Source organism: Salvelinus sp. IW2-2015, linkage group LG24 (genome assembly GCF_002910315.2).
Source record: "Salvelinus sp. IW2-2015 linkage group LG24, ASM291031v2, whole genome shotgun sequence".
Classification (NCBI taxonomy): domain Eukaryota; kingdom Metazoa; phylum Chordata; class Actinopteri; order Salmoniformes; family Salmonidae; genus Salvelinus; species Salvelinus sp. IW2-2015.
This window is the reverse complement of record NC_036864.1, coordinates 11,329,575-11,340,169: the sequence shown is the minus strand read 5'-3', so window position 1 is coordinate 11,340,169 and position 10,595 is coordinate 11,329,575. Positions and strand designations below refer to the sequence as shown.

Here is a 10,595-nt window from a genome sequence, read left to right as displayed (position 1 = left end):
GTCATTGCGTGGGTTTGGCAATAGTTATCTGGTAAGTTTACGAGCATTACAGGTCAACATTTCTCAGTTGCATTATTGTTTGCATAGGCTATTGTCAATAACACACCAACAAAACACTTTATAGTCAAATGCCTAATGCTGATGTCACAGCTGACTACTTGAGCAATAAATCGGCCATCGCAGAAAATCAAGTACTTAACAATGAATAAGAGCCCATAGACCTGCCGGTATATCATTCTGTAGATGTACATTATTTATAGGAAATAGTTTCATACTTGTTTATTACCGGTCTAATCCTTATTGAAGGAATATGAGGAGGAGGAGGAGGAAGAGAACTATGAGCAGAGCACTTGAATAGTGTTCATTCCTTGTCCCCTTTCCTTGATAGATAATATTGGTTCAAGGAGGTGAACAGGAGAGGAAGCATTTTAATAGAATTAAGACTCAAACCTAGGATCTGATTATGTATTTGTTATATGTTAAACAATAGTTCAGTAACCTAAGTTCTGACATATGTTTCTGAACAAACAGGTGGATTGTGTGTGTAGCCTTTCTGCTCTGTGTATTCTAGGCAGGTCTATATAGATTTTGATCAGATTGAGGCTCAAAATGCTGCCATGGGTGTACGGCGACTCACGTTCCTACCTCAGGGTCAAAGTGAAGACATCGGATGGTATTTCAAAGACAATCTGATATTGGCGTGAATACGGTTCTTTGGTGAGTGAATCTGAAAGTTCCCAAATGGTCCTATAATACAACGTTTTAAATTGGAATTAAATCAAACTGAAATTCTCCCTGCATATTTCATTTCTCTCTCTCTCTTTCTGCTCCCCCCCCCCCCCCCCTCTCCGACCCCAGGGTCCAGGTCAGGGCTCGTCCTCAGTCAGTAGTGGTGATGTGGAACGACAGTACATCCTCAGACCTCAGGGGACCTTCCACTTCACTGTGGGGAGCACCAGCTACACGTTAGACTTCACAGGTAGACTCCACACAGGGCCGTATTCATTAGGTCACGCTGTAGGAAATTACCTTTAAATGTCAACTGCGCTACAAGACAGGTCTTCTGCAACATGGATTGAATTGATCAGTTCCTTCATCACTTTTTGGACAAAATGATATGTACCTATTGACTCTTGAAGAATATAACTTATAAATGCCTTATGAGCTTAGTTCAACTGTCATACCCCATCAGAACCAAAATACAAGCTTGTTTCACTCCAGTGTTTGTAAATTTAAACTAACATTTAATAGCCTCAAACATGGTAAACTATACTTTTGATATCATGGATGGTCAGTCCTTGCAATCATAGCTCTATGAATTTGAGATTGGTTACATTCTCCAGCTTCCTCCCTTACCTTTTTACCAAAACAGGGGCATGAAGAACGGTTTGTTATTGTTTCAACTGCTGATTGCCGCTTTAAGCTTCTTTTTTGTTGTTGTAGAGCAATTGACAATACTTTGCATATCCTGCCAGACAGCATTTCCCGTACAATACAAAGGTTTTTCTTAGCATATGTATGTCTTCTTCAGCTATGACACAGACCAATTCAGCCACCCGGGTACAGAGAACAGTCTGGCGTCCAAAGTTCAACTCCATCGTCTCAGGGAATGGCAGGTATGAGGTTTCATCCACAACCTTATTCCATTTAGACCCCTGGCCTCTTCCCCTAGAATAGGGCCTATGGTGAACAGCAGGTATTTTGGCCCCTAGCCTCTTCCCCTAGGACCTACGATGAAACAGCAGGTATTTTGGCCCCGTACCTCTCCCTAGGACCTACGATGAACAGCAGGTATTTTGGCCCCTAGCCTCTTCCCCTAGGGCCTACGATGAACAGCAGGTATTTTGCCCCTAGGATAGGGCCTACGATGAAAGCAGGTATTTTGGCCCCTAGCCTCTTCCCCTAGGACCTACGATGAAACAGCAGGTATTTTGGCCCCTAGCCTCTTCCCCTAGGATAGGGCCTACGATGAACAGCAGGTATTTTGGCCCCTAGCCTCTTCCCCTAGGACCTATGGTGAACAGCATTTATTATGCTGCCTCATCTATATACACCGTTAGGGGCCTGCCTCATTAATTTAACCTGTGTGATGGTTGTGTTGCCAAAGTTATTTGAATGAGTAAGTTCCAGGTCAACTTCATTGCATTCGTTGTATTGCATCATCGACTACCACTCAGGCAGCTGTATTATATGATGTGTTTAGCTGATTATTTAAACCCATCCAGGCGTTGTGAGATCTGGCCGCCGTCTGCAATGTAGTCAGCCTGGAATGCAGACTTTCTGTATACAAACTGGCCTATAGGAATCTTGTAGGTGTTATTCAATAGAAATATTCATCAAATCTATACAGAAAAAGTTACAAACACCAAAACAAAATAACCACAACATAATAATAGCATTAAATATACATTATTTCTAACAAAAAATTCCAGCTTCTCTCTAGTGTGATTGGTTTCCCCTTTGACCTCAACTCAGTGTCAAGATAACTTTACATACTTTCCTGACATATGCAAGTGTGATCATCTATAGTTTCATACCTAGTTTCTTGTCACAGCAACACTGAAGTGTAAATTCACTATTTTTTTGCAGCTTATCCATTGCCCAATCAGCCCCCACCGTAATTGCCTCACCACCTCCCTCTGCTGGCTACACCTGGGAATTCATGGGCGAGGAGGGAGTGTGGATAGAATACCAGACTCCAGTGAGTGGGACATTATTTTATTCCTTGAACCCTTGCAAATAGCACACTACATGACAGATTGTATATTGTATATGCCCTCATTAAGGTGAGAAAGGGGGAGGGAGACAGTCATGGTATAGCAGCAAATAATATGTGGCTTTTTCCAGAGTTGCTCACTGGAGAGTGCTGGGATTGAGAGACGCTACCAGAAGAACCCTAAGGGACAGATACGCTTCAAAGCTGGGAGATATTCCTACACCCTCGACTTCTCAGGTCAGACTGACTTAAATACTGGTGTACCATAACGTGACCTGTCTAGGAACACTCCTGGAGTTTTCTGTGTCTCTTCCAGGCATGTGTCAGACCAACGTTGGCATCGGGACCAAAATAATTGTGAGGAGAACTCAATGTGAAGCTCAACAAACAAGCAGGTATGGACAATACAGGCTGGGAACCTAGAGCAAGGAGTTTTACTGACCAAAGTCTTGTCCCTATAGGTTAGGGCCAATAGTTTTTCCTGGTCTGGCCATGTAGTCAGGAAGAAGTCGTGGTCATTAGTCAAGGCCTTTCTGACCTGCTAGAGAGAACCCATGTGTAACAACTGTACAATGTGACAAATAATGAAAACTCAATGTCTAATTCCCGTCCTCCTCTCACAGTGGAGGTATGGGTTTACAGTCCCGTTGGCAATTTCAAGACGTGGACGGAAGCTCCATATCTTCATATTACTACATTAAAAACACATGACCAAGCAGCGTGTGTGTTGACTTAATCCTGTAGAGAAGTGGCACCTGCAGTGTATCCAGCCAGGACATTGAAGCCCAGTACCAGCAGAACCCAAATGGAACTATGAACTTCACTACCAGGAGATGCAGCTATCAACTGAACTTCTCAGGTAAATACACTGCTCAAAAAAATAAAGGGAACACTTAAACAACACAATGTAACTCCAAGTCAATCACACTTCTGTGAAATCAAACTGTCCACTTAGGAAGCAACACTGATTGACAATAAATTTCACATGCTGTTGTGCAACTGGAATAGACAAAAGGTGGAAATTATAGGCAATTAGCAAGACACCCCCAATAAAGGAGTGATTCTGCAGGTGGTGACCACAGACCACTTCTCAGTTCCTATGCTTCCTGGCTGATGTTTTGGTGCTCTCACTCTAGTGGTAGCATGAGACGGAGTCTCCAACCCACACAAGTGGCTCAGGTAGTGCAGCTCATCCAGGATGCACATTTGTGGCCTGCTGGAGGTCATTTTGCAGGGCTCTGGCAGTGCTCCTTCTTGCACAAAGGCGGAGGTAGCGGTCCTGCTGCTGGGTTGTTGCCCTCCTACGGCCTCCTCCACGTCTCCTGGTACTGGCCTGTCTCCTGGTAGCGCCTCCATGCTCTGTACACTACGCTGACAGACACAGCAAACCTTCTTGTCACAGCTCGCATTGATGTGCCATCCTGGATGAGCTGCACTACCTGAGCCACTTGTGTGGGTTGTAGACTCCGTCTCATGCTACCACTAGAGTGAYAGCACCGCCAGCATTCAAAAGTGACCAAAACATCAGCCAGGAAGCATAGGAACTGAGAAGTGGTCTGTGGTCACCAACTGCAGAATCACTCCTTTATTGGGGGTGTCTTGCTAATTGCCTATAATTTCCACCTTTTGTCTATTCCATTTGCACAACAGCATMTGAAATTTATTGTCAATCAGTGTTGCTTCCTAAGTGGACAGTTTGATTTCACAGAAGTGTGATTGACTTGGAGTTACATTGTGTTGTTTAAGTGTTCCCTTTATTTTTTTGAGCAGTGTATGTAATCTTCACAGAACAAGTGCCTATAGCAGGGGTGTCAAACTCCTTCCCTGGAGGGCCTGGTGTCTGCTGGTTTTCCCTTGTAATGAAGACCTAGACAAGCAGGTGAGGGGAGTTCCTTACTAAACAATGACCTTCATTCATCAGTCAAGTACAATGGAGGAGTTAAAACCCGCCGGCGCTCAGCCCTCCGTGGAATGAGTTTGACAAGTGCCTAACGGGTAAAGGATAGCGGTTGGTTGAACGTTGAGGAATAGTTTAATTGATTTGATGAATCCAAACTCCAAACCAAGCGTTTACTGTGTTGGAGAACATTATTGTCATGACCTAACAGTTGTTTGACTTGTCTTTCGCAGCCCTGATCCAAAGAAACCCGTCCACTCAGACCACCTGATCTGTTCGACGCCTGAACTAATCACTGCCCACGACACTGTCCTCTGTCAGGGGCGAAGTGCAATACCCTGGCAGTGGAGGCTGGTGGGAGGAGCTATAGGAGGACGGGCTCATTGTAATGGCTGGAATGGAATAAATGGAACAGTATCAAACACAAACACATGGAAACGTTTCACTCTGTTTCTGTTATTCCATTCCAGCCATTACAATGAGCCTGTCCTCCTATAGCTTCTCGCACCAGCCTCCACTGTACCCTGGGTGCATCTCAATTGTCTAAAGTGGCTTCCTCTCAACTCCATTTCTTCATGTGCACAGTGAAGACGAAGTCCCTGTCCGGTACTGAGACAGAACCCCTTCCATTCCACTTCCTCCTAAAAATGAAACTTGTTTACATATGTATTCATGGATTTCCTGTTATTTTCTCAACATTGTGCATAGACTTAAAAACCAATACTATTATTAGAAAAGTAGCTTCTGACAATCTGCACAATACTTTTATTTAAATGGGAACTGTAAAAAAGAACCCTCTCACTGCCACTGGTACAAAAGGAAGAAGCCTTTTGAGCATGTTCTAGCATGTACGTTTTCATTGTCTTTAGTTTGAATAAAAGGTGATTTTCAAGTATCTACTGATTGAGGCCATCTTATTCCAGAACTCAAAGTTACTCTTCAAATCTCAGACTCAAATACACTGACATCATAGAGAATATTAGATTGTGTATTTTCATATATATGTACAGATTTTCATTGAACCACCTCAGACAACACATAGTTCATAGAGGCCACACTACACATATGACAGCAGTAGTATACAAAGGATCAGAACTCTTGTAGAAGAATAGGCTTTTGTCCTCGCGTCCAAACACACGAGTCACAACGACAGGAAACGCAATCCAGTTCTCGACCTCAAAAAGGCTTCCGTCGTCATAGTTACAATCACATGAACACTGCAGCTACCTTTCGTGAACGATGGACATCAGAGAGGTCTTTGCCCAATCACGACAGATCTCCATCACTTGTGTCCAATAGAAAGAGGTTAACAACCCAGAAGGACCACCTTTTTGTTATACACTAGCCCATGACATTATCATTGTGCCAACTCAGTGACAGCTCACCTAGTCACGGTTTACAGTAGGCATACATTTATTTTTTTAAATCCAACAAAGACCTGTGAATATAAGTTAGCATGTGTTCAGTTAACAAAACCTACGTCCCCCAGTCTGCAAACAGCATTCAGTGAGGATTCACACAACGGGGTTGGTCTCAAAAGTCTACAATGGCGTCCTTTTCTCATCTCCGTCCTTCACCTGCACTAGTCTGCAACAGGTGGATAGGTGAGATGACACTCTCCTGTCGCATTTGGCCCATAGGGCTTTCACCTATCCTGGGATTTCAGACCAGTGCAGATGAAGGGAAGAAGATACGCAAAGGGGACGAGGAAAGGAGACTACTTTTGACTATTGAGATGCAGCCCCAGACTTAGTTCCACCCCCAAGGATTATTACTGCACACAGCTCTCCTCTAAGGCCTCTCATTCATCATCACAAGAGCACAACAATCCAAGGGCCCCTTTAAGAGCTCTCCCATTTTAAATCGATTTATTTATCAACAATTTAGGACAGGTCCCCTTTAATGAAAAAGTGCTCAACTCATATATATGAGTTTTTTAAAATAAAAACTGCATTTGATATGTCCAACGATTAACTTAAAATGCACGGGCTGCTTGCTTTGTTGAAAGCAGCCTGGTTTGATGCATGGAATAAAACTAAATTACTAAATTCACCACATTTCAACAGGATCACAATCATTTGTGGTGTCCCATCTTGGTCAGGCCAGTAACATGATGAAGGGAACACATTGATGAAGTCAGAGGGGGTATTACAAAACAGGAACACACAGGGCAAACTAACTAAATGAATTATGATTGTGCTGACATTTCAATATGCACACATGTGTGTACTACTTCACATTCATTCACAATTCCCAGTATATATCGGCCAATCACTCACTTACAGCAAACCATTCAGTACATATGCAGGTGAGTTACTTCAATTAAGAAGGTAGCCGTATGTAACGTCACCCTCACAGCACGCACAGGATTCTGTGTGGATAACAATCCCTAACCAGACTAATTGCCTAAACACAATCAACCCCTCCCTTTTCAAACTTGGTTGAATTGGATTTCGTCTCAGAAAATACCCTTTCTTTAGGTCAGATGTAGAAACTGCAGAAGTGCTCGTAACATTTCACCACAACCACTATAACATCTGCTAAACTGTGTACGCAACCAATAAACTTCGATTAGATTTTCACTTCCATCCCGTTTCAGTTGGATTCATTTATACTGTAAGAATCTTGACACTTATGACATCACTGTTGAATCCTTATCCATCATCTCATTCTAGGCAGAGAACAGAAAGCATAGGTACTAAAAATCCCCAAATGGACTGGGGTGTTACTGCGGAGATCGTTTCCATGGAGACTTGGCCTTTCCGCCCGTGCGGTTTAGCCGGTGATTCTACAGCTCTTCTGGATTGTCGTCCTCAAAGCAACAGGACCCCACTAAAAAGAACCACACTGATATGATAAAGCAGGCTGCTGAGGTGGGCAGCATGAATAACATGTGTTGGCGCTGGGCTAAAAAGGAATGGACTGAGAAAGACTGGTCTCCATGCCACTGCTCATCCTAGCACATAGAACAGATATTATGGAGAAGATATGCATTCTAGATTAAACCTTTCACCCCAAAGTGTCTCAGGTAAGAAACGATATGAAACCCCCACAAACATTACTGAGAGCAGAACACAACGTAAGTGTCTTTTTCTCTCTCTCTCTAGTCAAGAAGGTTTGGAATCCGCGTGCAGATTGAAAAGCTGAGTCTTCAGTGTTCAGTCCGATGGGAGCTTAGAAGAACCACACTGCAACCCAAACCACAGAAGATTAAAATACAAATAGCAACAAATATCAAGTGGATTCATCATCATTTTCACAGTCGGTCCAAAAAGTGGATTMTTCYTTCTTCTTGTTTGCAGTTCAAAAYMRCKAKRRCCCRTTRKWRKYMRRMMRSMRKWTWAAAGAGYGGAAAGTTGTTTTCAGCCAAATAGGTCTTTCAGGTCGTTGTTGACGGACGAACTGTGTCTGAGCCCACCACCCGCGTTCATTCCGGGAGCGGSKGTGGGCTGAGAGAAGTTRTGCGGGCTGAAGAAAGGGTTGGCCTGCATRCCGAACCCGCTGGTCAKCCCTCCCATGGCTAATGGCGCGCCCTGCATCGGMGCAGTCTGACTGGGCTGGGCTGAACCAAACTGATTAAGCCAGGGGGTGGCGGTGGTCTCAGGGGTGGGCTTGGGAGGAGCCATTTGGTTGAGGCTGACTTTGGGCTTGTTGGAAGTGAACAAGGAGTCCAAGGCAGACATGTCAGGGGTGTTGGTACTCCCTTGGTTGTGGGTCAGGGCACCAAAGTTAGGGGTGCTGGTGGTGGTGGCCATCCCTCCGTAGAGGCCGGGGCCGGGGGGCCGCATGCCCAGACCCCCTGTCTGGAAGCCCATGGTTGGGTTGTAGCCGTTGCTGACCAGAGAGCCCATGGGGGTGGTGGAGGGGTAMGCTGASATGGTGCTGCCCTGGATGAGGCCTGGTCTGGGGGGAGAGGTGAGGGACAGGCTGCCCAGGGATGTCATATTGTTCAGCAGGCAGCTGGTCAGGTCCTTGGCCTGCCAAACACATCAGGTCAAATCAGCTTATCATCTCAATGACAAATAGGTGGCAGGTTTGAAGTGGAAACTAAAGTAGATTACATCACTCTAAAACATCAAACTAATAAATTATACAGATATATTGTGATTGTTCTATATGAGGACATCAAAACGTGTAACCATGGATGGCTACCAAGTAAGGAACTATAKATTTTCACGCGAGTATGTGTGCGTGTGTGTGTGTATGTCTTCTACCTGGGTAGAAGGAGTAGCTGGTTTGATACTCTGGGGGGCTAGTGCTGGCTGGTTTCTTAGTTTGGCTGCCTGTTCCTGCTCCTTGGCTAAACGCTGCTTCTCCTCCAGAGTCAAAGACATCTATAGAGAGAGAGGAGAAGGACAGAGCGAGAGACAGGGGGGAAGGGAGAAAGAACAGAAAACGTTAATAATAACCCCTTATCCCTGAAATATACACTAGCAGCTATACAAGGTTAGGCTAGATAAGATGGGTTTGGTAACATTCAATCACAAAAAGAGAGTCAAACAGAACATGCACCACCCAAGCTAATTTAACAGGAACGTTAACAGACTTCCACTGCAATACGTTTGCTCCGGTCTGTGCCTACTGAATAAGATGCAGAGTACGTACTCTGTTGAGTTGGGGAGCTGATGCCGAGTTTCCGTTCGCTTTCCCATTAACCCCTGCACTCCTAGAACTCCCTCCAAAGACATCATCAATCTGGAAAAAGACAACGGTTTCAATAACCCATAACACTAACCCATGGCAACATGCATTTTTATTATACATTTGGCCTTTTAAGTGTATGAAATCACACATCAAGCCTTCATTTAATCAATCCTTCATGCATTTGCCTCATCTGGACAATCGCCTCTCCCCTCTTTGTCAAGGAAATTACCTCTCACCTGGTTGCCAGGGCTGGGGGTGCGCGTCGTCTCTTCCGATTGGTTGGTCTGACTGGTATTAATATTCATACTCCTGAGGACAGACAGAATAGCTCAAACTATTTCATTCAGGGGAATTTGGCTCGCACAAACATAAAACATTACTCAACCCTCATCTTTCTAATCAGATTCTGAACATTAACTTGCATCACATCTTTCCTGAGTCATTGTTGACTAATAAAAGGAGAAGTAGGAAGATAGTAAATACAGAAAGAACAGAAGTCTAAAACATTATAGTGTGTAGAGCCCTGTGAGTGTGCATAGAGAATAAAATACAAATGTCTGACCATCTCTATACACACTCACAGGGCTCTACACACTACCCCCACTGACACTCCAACACACATACACAAACCTATACATATATCTAACTATCGATCCAGTATCCCTACTGGAACTGACCCTGTATATAGTAACCTTACCCCTATACATATCTACCTCTATCAATCCAGTATCCCTACTGGAACCGACCCTGTATATAGTATGCATACTTACTTTATCGTGTTGTTCTTATTTTTATATATCTCAAGCGTTATTGTTCTACCTTGTTATTTTCAGTAAAACATTGTTATGGATTCATCATCCTTGATGATTTTTAGTAAAACATTGTTATTGATTACTGCATTGTTGGGGTTAGAGCTGCAAGAAAGACATTTCACTGTACTGGTGCACCTAACATTACAACGTCAGAGGAAGACAGGAGGGAGAGAATGATTTGACTGATACCTCTGTTGTTCCTGCATGCTGTGTAGCTGCTCCAGTTTGGTCTTGTGTTCTGCCTCCATACGAGTCAGCATGTCTTTGATCACAGCCATGAAGGAGTTAAACTGAAACACACAGAGAGAGGGTGGGGGTACAACCTCTGTGTGTGTGTGTGTGTGTGTGTGTGTGTATGTGTGTGTGTGCTCTACCAACCTGGTTGAGGTTGAGGTTGTTGTCTATACTGAGCGAGACTAGGTGAGGCAGACTCTTGGCAGCTAGGTGCTCTTTGGGGATGCCCAGTTTCTTATGGGAGAAGGTACACTTGTAGATCCCTATGGGAGGAAACAACCATTCCACAATA

The 10,595-nt window shown here is 44.0% G+C and overlaps 2 protein-coding genes across 2 annotated transcripts in view; one reads left to right on the top strand and one right to left on the bottom strand.

Annotated features, from left to right (window-relative positions):
- Nucleotides 1-504: 504 nt before the first annotated feature.
- Nucleotides 505-6,366, top strand: LOC111951532 (zinc finger CCCH-type antiviral protein 1-like). The gene is made up of 8 exons (XM_070434733.1): nucleotides 505-717; nucleotides 859-979; nucleotides 1,532-1,616; nucleotides 2,590-2,701; nucleotides 2,848-2,953; nucleotides 3,033-3,111; nucleotides 3,340-3,344; nucleotides 6,254-6,366. Exons 3-8 carry the CDS (start codon nucleotides 1,534-1,536, stop codon nucleotides 6,364-6,366), a joined length of 498 nt encoding a protein of 165 aa, XP_070290834.1. The 5' UTR covers nucleotides 505-717; nucleotides 859-979; nucleotides 1,532-1,533.
- Nucleotides 6,367-7,960: 1,594 nt separating this feature from the next.
- Nucleotides 7,961-10,595, bottom strand: part of LOC111951385 (SCY1-like protein 2) — a 27,716-nt gene continuing 25,081 nt past the window's right edge. The window contains exons 5-10 of the mRNA XM_023969437.2: nucleotides 10,448-10,566; nucleotides 10,259-10,359; nucleotides 9,494-9,566; nucleotides 9,219-9,308; nucleotides 8,828-8,947; nucleotides 7,961-8,590 (exon numbers count right to left, since the gene is read on the bottom strand). Of these exons, the coding sequence (XP_023825205.2) occupies nucleotides 7,976-8,590; nucleotides 8,828-8,947; nucleotides 9,219-9,308; nucleotides 9,494-9,566; nucleotides 10,259-10,359; nucleotides 10,448-10,566 (1,118 nt within the window). The 3' untranslated portion in view covers nucleotides 7,961-7,975. The remainder of the gene's footprint in view (nucleotides 8,591-8,827; nucleotides 8,948-9,218; nucleotides 9,309-9,493; nucleotides 9,567-10,258; nucleotides 10,360-10,447; nucleotides 10,567-10,595) is intronic.